Here is a 15,130-nt window from a genome sequence, read left to right as displayed (position 1 = left end):
GGTACATACTTCTCTCCTGCATACAAACAAACCAAAATTTTCTAATGGAAATAGAAAATTGAAAAAGCTGAATTTAACAGTTAACAGACTGTTATAAGATTAACAACTTTAAAAAACACCAGAAGGCCTAAATACGGTTTGTTTGGTTTTTTGTATTTTTTTTTTTGTCATTTTATAATACCTTGTTCTGGTAGTTCTCAATTTCTTCCTGCAGAAAAGTCTGCCATGTTATCTGCTGTAGCTCTTCTCTCAAGTACTGGCAAGTTTCCATGTGTGACTTTGAAATATTCTGTGCAAGATGTTCTAAAAGAGAGAGCAAGAAGTGGCATGCATTAAAAGAGCAAACCTATCCCTGTGTGATTCCTGTCCAGCAGAAGAATGAACTGCAGAAATTATGGTAGAAACTTTAGTTATTATGAAAAGAACCTTAATCTATTTTCTGATAACTCCAATAGCTCCTTGGATTGTCCTTTTGAAAAATATTCTATGACATTTGCAAAAAGATACAAGTAAAAGAAAAAAAAATCCTAGTCCCTGAGGGTATGTCTATACTGGAGCTAGGAGCAGGTCTCCAGCCCAGATAGACAGGTTCATGCTACCTTTGCTCAAGCTAGCACATTAAAATTAGCAGAGTGGAGCAGCTCAGGCTAGCCACCCAAGCTTGGACCCAGGGGGTTGGGCAGACTTGGACACAGATGACCTCCCCGAGCTCCAGCCCTTGCTACAACATCCACATTTCTATTTTTAGTGCGCTAGCTGAAGCAGAGCTAGTGCGAGTCTGTCTACCTTGGCTGGGAGGCATGCTCCCCACTGCAGCGTAGACATACTGTAAGGGGCTATTTATACTGCAACTGGAGGTGTTGAACTGGTGGAGATTCCAGCACATGTAGACATACCCAAGCTAGCTTTAATCTAGCTAGTTCAGACACCAATAACAGTTGAACCATAGTAGCATGGACTTTAGTGCGGGCTAGCCACCTGAGTAAGTACCTAGCATCCTGGGCTGCTGCAGCTTACCTGCTATTGGTATCCAAACTAGCTAGATTAAATCACCCCTGATTTAAATTAAATTAAAATACTCCTGCACTGTATACATATCCTAATAGCTCTGAGAGTGTTCCCACAGTGGTCGGAGAGCATCCAGTAGAGGGCAATGTACACCCATTTATGTATGTCACTGGTTCACAAGTGCAGCTATAGGAAATTTTCAATAATGAACAAAAACAGGTAGATTTGCTCTGTTATTAGTTCATTACCAACTTAAAGCTTAGTTAAGATGTCTGGGTGAATCTGTGCTGAAGTAGGCATATTGAGATTTGAGAGAAACAGCTCCTCTTTCCAGGAACAATGATTGCCAAATAGGTTTTTAGGGAGGAAAACCCATCTGAAGCTATGTAAAGGTGAAGCTCCCTGGAAACTTGAGAAAGCCTTGTGATCTGCAAACTCACAGTTTCACTTTGCTCTCAATGTAATGTACTGTACTAGCTGGTGGTCTTGGTGTTTTTACTGAGATGGAAACCTACCTGGGGAACTGAGCAAAAAATTATACTCCTTACTAGGAGCCACAGAAGAGTGGCCCAGGAGTCAATGGGCGCATCAGTTTAGGATGGAGGCACATTAGTGGAGGTGGGGTGATGACAGCCCTGCTGGTGCTGTAAGCTGCTTCATGAATAAACAGCACTTCTTGCCAGGGCTGCCAAACTGGCATCTTTCTCCAGAACTAAATCCATGAACATTTGAAATAAGATTCCTGCGAGATATCAGCTGGGACACTGACATAGAGGCTGCCTCCTTGGGAAAGGCAAGTTTCTTTTCTCTAGGCATGATTTTTTAAAAAGAAATCTTGGTAGAGAATATAGTCTTTAGGGATCCAAGATAGAAAATTATACAAATGTCTCAAATTTTCCTTAGTTTTAAAGTAGTAGTGTAGCCATTTCGACATGATGGAAGTTTACATACAATATGAAAAGGAGTACTCGTGGCACCTTAGAGGCTAACCAATTTATCTGAACGTAAGCTTTCGTGAGCTACAGCTCACTTCATCAACTGCATCCGATGAAGTGAGCTGTAGCTCACAAAAGCTTATGCTCAAATAAATTGGTTAGTCTCTAAGGTGCCACAAGTACTCCTTTTCTTTTTGCGAATACAGACTAACACGGCTGCTACTCTGAAATCTACATATAATATATTCATTCTAGAGGCCATCTTTCTTTTGCCAATATGCTTTGTTAAAACACATCTGAATGGCTTATCAATAACTGATTTGTACATATTTTGGGAAGAGGTTTTTCAAAGGCAGATGCCTAAAAAACTTGCCCTTAGACTTGCAACCTATCTCCCTACTCATCCCTATTTAAGCACATGGAAACAGATCTATTGAAGAGCAAAATCCTGGTCCCCCTACTTGCACAGTTCTGCAATCAGTGCTTCCACTGGGTAAACCACCATGAAGCTCTGGCCCTAAAATGTATCTGAATGGTCATCCATAACTCCCCTTTTAAGGCCCCTTGAGTCAGCTTTTCTGTGAAAGCTGTGTTCTTTTGTTTGAAAAATTCTTTAAATAATAAACTCACACCACAAAACAGGTTGTTTCACATCATGCTAAATGGTCTAATTGAAGCCTTTTCTCAAGATCAAGAAAATTCAATAAAGGTTTACATTACAACCTTCAATAAAAGCTGATCATATGCACCATCTAAATTACACAACATAGGATATAAAGTAGTTGTTGCCACCACAGCTTTCATATGATCCAGCAGCGATTTCATACATATATACACTCAAAAACCAACATTAGAACCTAGTCACAACATCTGACAGCACGGGGAGGAGGATGTATTTGCAAGATACACTGGGCTAGATTTGATAGAGGGGCAAAGCACAAATCTAGGCCTCAATTCAGGAAAGTATTTAATCACATGCTTACATACTTTCTTGAACAGGGACCCTACATTGGAAAATACTTAAATATGGTTATTACAGTGTTTGGCCCTGTCCATGTTGGCCAGCCAAACCATATTACAAACCAGTTCAAAAGATAAGTAACGTAATAAACCACGACTTTAAGCCAGGCTCCAAACTCAGCATCTCACTTAGGATGAGCTAGCCTTCAATTCCCTTGCCTTTGTCGGGTTATCCTTTAATAATCACCCATGAAAACACAAACACAAAACCATTTGACTGAGACAAAGCTGCTGGCATAGCCTTTATTTTCCGATTTCTTCTTCTCATTTTTACTTATCTAAGGCTCAAATTATTTCAATTGAAACAGGGACGTAATCCTCTGGTTGTAATGTCACAACAAACTACACTGCAGAGAACTGGATTCCACAAGTAGAAGAGGAGGACTTCAAACAAAAAAAATAGGGAGTGGGAAATCAAACTTGTGTTATGCTGATTTGTCAAAGAATATGATATTTTTCAAATAGATTGTTTTACTTTTAGTGATGTTGTAAATGAGTATTTAGCATGAACGTTACAGAAATAAACAAAGCAGGCATTTTAAAACCACTGGTTGCTCAATTAAGCAAACTGGAATTTAAAAACCACTTGTGTAATGCTGGCAAACCACCTTACAGAGCCCTTCTTAACACAAGTCACTAAAGTATTTTTGTGGAGTTCAGTATTCAAGAAGACATTCAGGGAGCAAAATGTAGGGCAGAACATTCTAAGTAAAGCTGTCGTTATAAGGGCCCTAGGGAAATTAACAGAACTTCCTAGAATTCATTCCCTAATGAATTTGGGACCAGATTCTCCTCTACTTCACACTTTCTGGAGTCACCTGAGTAAACTGAGTATAAAAAGCCATCAGATTAGAACAGCATTCTAGACCCATATGTCACAGTTGCAAATGACACCAAAATAGTAGAGAATCAGGCCTATTCATTTTATGCTGGAAAATGGAGTAGAGATGGGAAAAATATTAGGCTGACAATTAAAACAAAAACAATGCTATTCTTCATCAAATAAATCACTCAAGGAATATTATTTGCCCAGTTCTAAAAATGATTTTAATTAACTGCCAGCATTCGTGGTTCACCCCACCTCCAATAGGATTCTAAACCACCCAAATCCCACCAGCAAGGAGCCAGTGGGATTTGCTGGTCTGATTCTGTATGGTGCTGAGTGCCATCAACTGCCAGCTGAAGTTCAGGGTGCCGAGCGCTTCATGGAGCAGTTCTTGCAGCTGTACGAAAACAGCAAGGCTGTGTGTAATTTCAGAGCAGCATTCACAGAAGGCTAAATGTGTTACTCTGAATCCAAAGGGTATTAAAGCAATTACAATGGAAACTTTTCTCTCTTATTACCTAATTCTGCCATGGACACAGTTGGCGAGGTCTCCCCATTTGTAAAAGAACAATAAGGGAAGAAGCCCGATGCTGGTGTGTAGTCACATATTGGTTCTGGTTTGATTCCATTAATATCAAGACCCGACTGATCTGGAGAAGGTTGTATGTCTAAGTAGAAGCTGCTAACTGCAGAGTCTGCTTTGCTACCTTCAGGGGTATGCCCATCAATGTAATTACTGAGGTCATCATGTAGCTCTGTTAGCCCATTGGTGGTGATACTGTATGTTGGTGTCAGTGGTTCTGCCTCTCCAGGTTGCTGTTGGTGATCTCGCTGTTGCTGCTGCATTCGATGTTTCTGCACCTCTGCGTACAAGCTGTCCCTCTGTTTTTTTGACATTCGACCAAACTTTACAGCTGAAATACATACACAAAACACACTTTATTTCCATACATCATCACCACTGCACCATAACCATCCCGAGTGCTTAGATACCAGTGACGAACACATTCCGAAAACCTAGATCTGTGCAAGTATCTCCAGGTACCCACAGGAAACTCACAAACTTAACTACCACATTTCCTGCTACATCTTATATTCTTTAAATGGCAGTTTTAATAAAACATTTAATTTAACCATTTGCTTTTATTGTTATTTTGGTAGTTCATTAGCTCTCCAACTGTATAAATAATAGATAATATTCATTCCAGGTTCACCTCTACAGATGTCAGAGTTACAACATCCAGGCAGTCAAATCTGATCACTGTTGGACGACAATTAAAAATGAAATTTGGTGGTATAACACAAATAGCACAATTCCTATTGCATGTACACACATAAGTGTAGCCAACATCTGATTAGGTATAAACTGGTGGGCTCTGTCCACGAGAGGCTCAAATAGCAAGTTTTATAGAAATCAGGACTGAGGCGCATGAAAAAACTATGAAGCCATCTTGTGACAACAGACATTTATTAGTGTTCCAAGTCTGTCAGTGTGATAAACAAAAACATTTAGTCAATGATTTATAGTAAATAAATCCACAAGATAAATATGCTGCATGAAAAGATATATTCATGAACTTGCACATTAAAATCAGAAGTAAAAGACTTGTGTTGGCTTGGCATCAGTGGTTTTGCATATTACAGCACTTCCTAAGAACATGCTATACATTTTCTGGGACCTATCTCAGCTATAAAGGCTTCATGTTTTTGGGAAGAAAACTATCAGCATGTGTGTTTCTGTATCAGGTCAAACACTCCAAGAAACCTAGCCACTTATGAGACCAACCATTAGAGATTTTAAATAACAGTCAGGCATTTAATTCAACATAAAAAATAAGTCAAAGGCAGTAGGGTCCCATTTATTATGTGCACAAAGCAGTGCATTGTTTTCAGAACATTTTGGATTATGGACATGGGACATTGCTGACAATATTGACTGAGCCAGATCCTCAGCTGGTCAATGTGGCTGCAGCTCCAGTTAAATCAATGGAGATGCACTCATTTACATCAGTTGCGAATCTGGTCTTGTATTCTATAATGTCCTTAAAATGTGTTACGTGAAATATTGCCTGTCCATTTTATTGCATACAAGTTGTCATGCATGCATACAAGGTGGGTTTAGTATGGAGAGCACTTAACATTTTGTCTTAGGAAGACATTAACTATCATGTTTAAAATAGTTATTTTAGAAGTTATAAGGTTTCTCTCTTTGCCAAGAAAAAAATATTTTAAGTATTTTCATTCTGCAATTTTACTCTTCCATTCTCACACATTGTACATATCCAAATATTTGACTCATTCATGAATTGTAAATAATTCAGGTCTACATTGATCTAATGATTAGAGTCTTACTTTCAACAGTAAGAATCTGGGTGTAAAACACACAGAGCAAATGTTAGGACAGTTAGACTAAAAGTGGCATCTTCATGGGGTGACCAGGGACAAACATGTTAGTTGGCAACTATAGCAAATGGGGAGAAAAAAAACCAAGTAACTGTTTAGCTCTCTGATAGCACTGACAGATTTTCATTATAGAATACAGTATATAAAAGCCACTGGGTATTCTCAGATATGAACATAGCATTCAGTAATGTTAAAGTCCTACATTAGGATTTATTTGAGCAGGCATTGTACTGAGTATTATTTTACACATGCCAACCCTGGAGTAGCAGCGCTCACCATCTCGAGACATCCCCACAGCAAGGCATTTCTGCAATCGACAGTGTTGGCAGCGGTTTCTGCTAGTTCGGTCAATCAAACAGTTCTTCTGACGAGGACAGGAGTACGTGGCATTGCTCTGCTGACTCCTCCTGAAAAAGCCCTATGATAGAATTGCAAAATACAAGATGCTATCAATCACTGGATTCATAGGACACCATAGGCAAGATTCTGAATGGTATTCATGCTTAATAGAAAATTATGTTTAAGAGGAGCCCATTCATTAAATTAAAGAGCTAACTTTTTTTCCCCTGAGAAAAAAATACTTCTTCTCTAAAAAAAAATCCCCCAAAAAACTTTAAATGAAAAAATAATCTGAGGCAGGAAGAGTTTGCACATTTCTTCTTTATTTTCAGAGATACTCTAATATACTTTTGTAACACAAATGTAACAACCCTTTTTGAGTAAGAGAAAGTGTTTCAAGATCAACTTCCTGGCCAGCCAGTGTCCTAGCAGAGGTGTTTTTCACTGCCATGGGAAAATCTAGGTGCCATTCCCGGTTTTTCCTGCTCAGCAGGGACAGCACATTCAGACCAGAGGGACAGGGAGTGCAATGCAGAATCCTACCACTCTGCCTCCTTGGCAGATTAAGCTGTTGTTCTGACATCCCATTCTGTTCTTTTTGGATGGGAGGATGACAGACCTTGATGTGTAATCACAGAGGTGTGCGTGTAGCAGGGACAGCACATTCAGACCACAGGGACAGGGAGTGCAATGCAGAATCCTACTGCTCTACCTCCTTGGCAGATTAAGCTGTTGTTCTGACATCCCATTCTGTTCTTTTTGGATGGGAGGATGACAGACCTTGATGTGTAATCACAGAGGTGTGCGTGTAGCTGAATGTGTGTGCATGGGCAAGTGTGTGTGCAGAAAAAAGATGGAGGTAGATGGTCAGAGCTTCTCTCAGTCAGGAATGTGATCAACTCGTTATGGGGAGGGGGAAGAGATGGATTTTCTAGTTTGTTGCTAAAGTAAGTTCTTTCACTCAGTGAGGTGTTTTCTGTTCTTCTGAACTCTCTGTAATGGACAGTCACCAGGGTCATATCCGCAAGAAAACGTTAAAAACAATGAGAGCCTGGGTAGTGATTACAACATAGTCCTGGTTATCAGGGCTCTTTGGTTCAATTCCCCACTCTGTCATTGGCTCACCTTAAGATCCTAGCCAGTTCACTTCATCTCTCTGTCTCAGTCTCCCCACTCATAAATGTGCATGCATGAGTGTGTAATACCTACTTCACAAGGGTTCTGAGATGGTGCTGAATGCCATAAAGAGGCATTTCAGATATGTGAACTCAGTATTTTAGTTTCACGTTAACACATAATGGACTAATGAACAGTACTGCAGAGAAAATAATTCCTCAGAAAGGCTACGCACCCTTTAATTATTATTGGATATTTACCAATGTTTTATTTATTTGAAGCCCAAATCCTAAAGTACCTTGGCACATGCACCTGGTGTCTAAGCAAGTGAGACAAACAGCATGGAGAAATTCTGCATCACAAGGAAGCAACTTCCCAGCCAGTCTCTTGCAGACAAGAACATGACCCTAAGTCAATGCACAATGCAAAATCACATGAACCAAACCTACAGAAAGGTGTGGACAGAGTCCTACATCAGCTATTCCCCTTATATCTGAAAGAGTAGCTGACTGCAGATGCTAGGGTGACCAGATAGCAAGTGTGAAAAATCGGGATGGGGGTGGGGGGTAATAGGAGCCCATATAAAAAAAAAGCCCCAAATATCTGGACTGTCCCTATAAAATCGGGACATCTGGTCACCCTAGCACAGGGGTGCACAAACTTTTTGGCCCGAGGGCCACACTGGGGTGCAAAACTGTATGGAGGACCAGGTAGGGAAGGCTGTGCCTCCCCAAACAGCCTGGCCCCTGCCCCCATCTGCCCCCTCCCACTTCCTGCCCCCCTCAGAACTCCCCACCCATCCAACCCTCCCCTGCTCCTTGTCCCCTGACTGCCCCTCCCAGGACCCCTGCCCCTAACCGCCCCCCTGGGACTCCACCCCCCAGAACCTCTGCCCTATCCAACTGCCCCCTGTTCCCCGTCCCCTGACCGGGACCCCCTGCCCCTAACCCCACTCCCATCCAGCCTCCCCTGCTCCTTGACTTCCCCCCAGGACCTCCTGCCCCTTATCCAAGCCCCCGGCCTCAGCCCCCTTACCATGCCGCTCAGAGCAGTATGTCTGGGAGCCGCGCCAGAGCCAGACACGCTGCTGCACTGCCCTGCATGAGTACGCAGCCTCGTGGCCCAGAGCACTGCCTGCGCGGGGGACAGCAGGAGAGGGGCCGGGGGCTAGCCTTCCAGGCCAGGAGCTCAGGGACCGGCAGGACTGTCCCGTGGCCTGGATGTGGCCCACGGGCTGTAATTTGCCCACCTCTGCCCTAGTAGATGTCCTCATACTGAAAAAAAAAGTGGGAACTGAAGGTTCCTTCCCTCAGCCCTGGAGTGTTGTGGTGCTGTCTCTAATCAGCCACGCCTCTCTATTGTGACCCTGGTTGTTTCTTCAAGAGTGAGCTTTAAGTGACTTTAGTGTTTGTGAACTTTTTCAGCCAAAACCTTTTTGTGTGTGTGTGTGTGTGTGTGGCAGATTTAGGCTGGCCAAAACATTTTACAAATTTGTGTCAATTTTGGTGAATTGTTTCAGTAAAAAAAAATGTTTGGGGGGGTATGGGGAATGTTAAAACAGTTCATTAACATTTCCAAAATGAAGTGTTTTGATTTTTCAGATTAAATTTACAATGGGATTTATATAACAAACATTTATTGGATCAGGGACTGGAATCTAGGTGTCCCTCTCCCAGGTGAGTGCCTTAACCACTAGGCTATGGAGTCAGTTTTACTCTCTGTCTCCGGCCCAATTAGTATTTAAGTATTTTTACAAAATGGAACTGCTTCAATGGGAGAGAATGAGAGAGACTAACCTCAAAACATCCAACAGCCCACTGGTGATGCACTCATGTGGGAGTAAGGTTGGGCAGAGACCAGTCCCTGCCCTTCATTTTTGTTGCTTTATATTATATATATAGTTTTAAAATGCCTAGAAACTAAACAGAAGATTTTGTTTGACCTGAAGAATTTTTTTTTCTGATTTCTAATTCACAGAAAATTCTGAAAAATTTTGGTTTTTGGTTGACACAAAGTTGGGTTTTTTTGTGAATTTTCAGAACTGCCAGCAAACCAAAAAATCAGTTATTCACACAGTTGTAATGAACAGTGCTGGACCGACATCACTGGAAACTGCTCTGAAGCCCTTTTGTTATCTGAAGGACAGTTGAAGTCCAGGGCCCTGACACTTCAGTGACCAAGAAGATAGCTCAGTCTCCATGCTCACTGGCATTGTTAGTAACATGCCTAGTAAGGGTGCAAGTAGATACCTGCCCACTAGAAAATGGGACCAGGACTCCCTGGGCTGGATATCAACTTTACTGGTGACAGATGAAAGGTTCCCCTTCTCCCATTATTGGACCCCTAAACCAGCCAGTTCCCCAAACTGCCCATTCTCGTAGGTGCATTAATGTTTGTCCTGGTACATGAACTGTGCTATGTCTTCATCTCCTACTGCCAGACACTGGGATCCTGCAAGGCAACTTGATCATACAGCCATGGCCGAATTAATACATGAACAAACTAGGCACATGCCTGGGGCCCAAATTAGTAGGGAGGGGAGTCCAAACTGAATGGTGCAGTGACCCCATCAGCCAGGTAGCAATACCACTCCCTCAGATTTGGCCCAGTCACCCCTCCATCATGACAAATGGGTGACCAGGCCAAACCTGAGTTGGAAGTGGGGCAGCCAGCATTGCTTCTCTTTGCCACTTTGTGGGGGGTTGGGTCAGCTCCTGCACCAGGGCGCCTCACTCAGGAGCCTGCCTGGCCTCACCCTGCTTCCAGCAGTCCATGTCCTCACTGCTGCCTACAGGACTTGCTCAGCAACAGCCTCAAGACCTGTTACAAGTGTGGGGAGATGCACACACAGTGAGACTGTCCGCACAGGGGACTCAACTATAGAAGGGCAGTGGAGAGTCCCGGGGTGGAGGAACAGGGCGGACCTGAAGGGGTTAAATAGGGAAGTGTCTGTGCAGCAGGAGCCAGTCACAAATAGATCTGGATAGGAGAGAGTTAACTAAGCAACAACCCTGCCACAGGAGCCCCATGTGCTTGTGTTAACAGATCACTGGCGCAGCTGTGCAGGTCAGGATGGGGTTAATACAAACACATTCCTACCACTGGAGCATCTAGTTTAGCTGTTCACTAGAGAGACCCATATTGTGTTTTCCTAGGACCCAGTGATGAGTTAATTTGGCCCTGCATGCAACTGGAAGAATGATAGCGTTCTTCTGGGTAAATCCTTAATTTGGGCAAGCAGACAATTTGTTGTGGGTGGCTACATTGCCATTTAGCCTTTTTATATGGGGACAGTCTGTGGATGGCTACTAAGGATCGGTTTCAAGCAGAGGGTTATTTTTCAATATTGTAACTGAGAAACTTACTGGGCTTTTTGCTCTTTCTAGATTTGTCCTAGAGACATATCTGCCCAGTACATTTTTGTGTACAATTTATCAACTAAGTTACAGCTTGCAACTAGATTTCAACAGTGCAGCACTGCCTAAAGAACCATGCCATCTACAACTGAGACCTTTAAAAGCATTTGCTGTTTACACCCGATGAATGTAGTGTAATGCTTTTAAAGATCAACTGTGCTATTCTATGTGTGTCTACTGAAAACAACAACAGCATTTAAAGCTCAGCAAAGCCCAAGTCACAATTTTCAGAAATGGATCCAAACTTCCCCAGAGCTTAGGAATGTTCCAGTTAGGGGTTTGGGTTGTAATTAATGATGGGCAAACAAAAAAAAAGAGAAGCCAAATTTTACCTGAGTGGAGTTTTGTTTTTTGTTTAAAAATGACCAGGGTCATTAATTATATATTTTTGCCAATTATCTTAGAACTCTTTAACCCTTTGGACTCACATTATTACAAATGTATGTGTGAAAACCCTAACATCAAAGAGCTATTACAAGCCATTACAGTTCTTTGGAATTTTCTTTGAAAACAGAACACAACAATATACATTACTCTTGTACAATCTGCACTGTCTTGTCAAAGGTGTTGAGTTAGTCACGATCTTCCTGCAGGGAAAGCAGGGGTATGGGGGAAAAATAGAATATACATTAACATTTTTGATGGAGGCCAGCTAGAAGCCATATGCTCTCAGAATTACTGTTACCATCAGTATGTCTCCTAAATGCCATAGCCAAGTTAGGTCCTGTGATGGAGGGTATAAACTCCATACTGTCACAGCCACCAAAGGGTCAAGAGACAGAGTAGATAGCTCCTCAGCTGAACCTAACTGGTGGATCATCAACAGCTGGGATAAGAGCCTGCAAACCAGGCAGAAGGAGGCTGGTAGTGAGCCTGAGGGGACTGTATCAGCCACAAAACTGGCAGGAAATGGTGTAAGGAGTCAGAACCAGGGGAAGAGCAGTGAGTCTGAGGAAGCAGACCTTAGCTGCTTACTACAGGGTCCCTGGGCTGGAACCCAGAGGAGAGAAGAAAGAGGGCCTGGTTCCCCTACCTGCCCGCAGGAAAAGGGATGTAAAAGCCTTCCTGCCTCAAGGGAGAAAGGACTACTGAGCCCAGGGTGAGGCTGAAGACCCGGCCTCAGGCCATTAGACTCTGTTTGCTGGACTCTCCACTACGCTAGAAAGGATGTGAACTACAAGTGACCTGGCTGGAGGGCTGAGTTGTGAGAAGGGTCAAACAACCACAGTCGTGGAGGGGACTGTCGACAAGGGGCTACAGGGTCCAAGTGGCTGCTCCACTGTGCTTGGTCATGCGGGGGTGCACTGTCTGTGACTGACCCCTATACAAGCTCCACTGTGCAAGGCATCATACAAAGATATAAAATAAGTGACAGATCCTGACCCTCCCTAAAAGCTCACAATGGTGTCACTGACAGCACAATTTGGTTCAGGGTTTTCTGGTACTACATAGTTTGCACCGAAGGTGAAATGCCAGCCTTGCTGAAGTCAATATAAAACTCCCATCAACTTCAAATGATGCCAGGATCTCATCCTAAAGTCTCTTTTTGCATACATAGATTAAAATAGTTCTAGCAGAACAGAGAGGAGCAGAATTGAATGTTAGCTTCAACGCTGCCTTTCAAATTCCTATTTATACACAGCACACTATGTTTTTTCATAGAGTGCCAAAAAATCAAGTTTTTTGGGGAAAAAAGTGTAGGGGAACTTTTCATCTGCTTGTCAGCTTGGATACAAGCTTGTTAAAAAAGCAACTTTGAAATGTAAATATCAGTTTTCACCAAACCTATTAATAGTTTCAATAACTTTACTATTTAATGGGTGAGTATTATAGACATGTTGGTTTAGGTTCCTTCTTCAGGAGGGGAGAAATTCAATTGTGCTTCCCTGATGTCACAAATCTTACTTTATAGGTTCCCTTTCCGGCTAGGCACAGGCTGAAATGCTGATCTCATGTTTTGGTCTTTTGACAATTTTCATTTAATGAATTGATTCCTACAGTTCATTAGCTTCCCCTCTTCCACTTCTGTATACACATATGTCTTAATTAGCTGCTCATTGGCTGTTTAATTACAAGAAAACAGCTGACAGCTGCCTTGCTGCATACTAATGGCAGACGTTTTGGAATGATTATACACAAGCCTGTGACAACTAAGACTTATTCATAATCCCATGATTTATGGCTAATACTTAGAGACAACCACGTACCATTACATTTTGCAGTATTCTCAGCAACTAACAATTCTGAGGGAAAATCCTTTCCGATTTTAAACCAAACTCTTCAAATTTCTTTTAAAAACATAACGAGAGATAATTGTTACATGAAGAGGATGAACATATTCCAACTGTACTTGTAACCATTTTATGACAACTAAATTATTTTTTAGATTTCAAGGGGAAAGATTTTTGTGTAAGTATTTGTTTATAAAGATTAAGGGTTTAACAGCTCTGGAAACAAATGCAAAAAACAAAACTGGTAATTACATTTGAGACAGGTTTTCCTACAGTGTCTACCAGTTTATACAAAGCTCCTAATAAACCCAGTTTATAATATGATTAGGTTCCATCCATAACACCTCACCAGTTTTTATTGGAAACTGGTTTAGGCAGAACAGTATTTAAAAAAAAAAAAAAAAAAGAAAGAAAAAAGCAGCTTCCAAACAGGATTTAAAGGCAAATATAGCCAAAGTCAATGTGACCCTCAGAGTTAAGTTAAAAAAAATTTTTTTTTTTTATAATCGGAGAACTTAGAACTAGCTGAATTCATGCATAAATTGAAGTCCAAGTGAAAAGAAAAACAAAAGTATTTTCCTTCAAAGCAACAATAGGAATACTCCAGTTGTATTTTTTACTGAAACAACTCTCACAGCTTTGAAGAGTGCCAAAAGAGTGAGTGCTGAGTGCCTTTAAACTTCTGAAAGTACAAGAAATGCCCTCAGGTGCCCTGTGTGAAAGGTGTTATGAAACTGAATGTATGCATTCAAGTAAGGAGAGTGGCCACACCTGTGTATTAACTGGCAAATTAGGCATGAGCTTGTCACCACTGAGAGAAGAACCTGAAACTAGTTGTATCCAGAGCGCTAAAGGCATAATTCAGAAGTAGGCATGGCAGTGCTCGATTTTTATTTTTTCATAATTTCAGCAGATATCAATCTTTATTTCTAAGCATTTTTCAATTTAAATTTTAACAGCTCTGGGAAATAGTGTCTGTGTGTGTGTGTGTGTGTGTCAGACAAATATTTAATGACAGATGTTAAATTCAAAAGTTTAAAGCTTTGTAACTGTTAAAACACAAATTGTCAACATCTCACATAAAAAATATACAAAGCATTTATCCTTAAATCAAACTCTAAATTCTCAGGCATCATTTTTATCTTATTTTGCTTGTGTAAATTTTGATTATTATCGATGGAAATATATTTTCAATTTATATGTCTGATGAAATTGGTGTTTACTGATATTTACTGAAAATCTAATCCTTCTAACCCTATTCAAATTCAAAACTCTGTTTCCCAATATCAAAGTATTTCACTGTAAGTCCCTACAAGCTATTCAGGAATTAAATTTAGGATATCAAGTATTACCTGAAAATAGTTTCTGTGTTTAGGGACAAAGCTGGAGATGATGCACTCAATCACTCTCCCTCTTCTAATGATTGTACCCAGCAGATTTTCAAGGATTGTGCTTACTAATCACAAATGAAAATTCAGTTCTGTCTAATACTGCTCAACAAAGCAAAAAATGACAATTGGAAGTATTACAGAGATAGGTACCTTCTTCCCTTCACCCTCAAACATGTTTTGTAAATTAACTCTCACAGAGGACATTAGCAATAGACAGATGAGGAAATTCATTTTTTTTTTTTTGACCAAAAAAGAGGGTGTTATTTTTAAAGAGGCATTTAAGCCCAAGTAAGAGGCAGGAGGCTTGCAAATGTTCAGTGAGGTTTTTATTTCTTTGTAAAACACAAATAAATATTAAATATAAATATCACTAGATTAAGGTAGAACAGCTAAAATCACAAGAAGTTAGGAAATGAAAGATTCCTGAGCAGCATTAACTTGGCTT

General features: G+C 41.1%; 1 protein-coding gene across 3 annotated transcripts in view; it reads right to left on the bottom strand.

Moving 5' to 3' along the window:
- The window catches only part of RORA (RAR related orphan receptor A), a 558,534-nt gene that overhangs the window by 20,364 nt on the left and 523,040 nt on the right, over positions 1-15,130 (bottom strand). For 2 of the 3 annotated variants that reach the window (XM_048866507.2, XM_048866508.2), the window contains 3 exons: positions 6,469-6,610; positions 4,308-4,703; positions 182-303 (listed from right to left, as the gene is read on the bottom strand). In XM_048866507.2, coding sequence (XP_048722464.1) covers positions 182-303; positions 4,308-4,703; positions 6,469-6,610 — 660 coding nt within the window. The remainder of the gene's footprint in view (positions 1-181; positions 304-4,307; positions 4,704-6,468; positions 6,611-15,130) is intronic. The other variant, XM_048866510.2, reaches the window with a different exon arrangement.

Source organism: Caretta caretta, chromosome 10 (assembly GCF_965140235.1).
Source record: "Caretta caretta isolate rCarCar2 chromosome 10, rCarCar1.hap1, whole genome shotgun sequence".
Classification (NCBI taxonomy): domain Eukaryota; kingdom Metazoa; phylum Chordata; order Testudines; family Cheloniidae; genus Caretta; species Caretta caretta.
The sequence above is the reverse complement of the archived record's forward strand: the minus strand, read 5'-3'. Positions and strand labels throughout refer to the sequence as shown.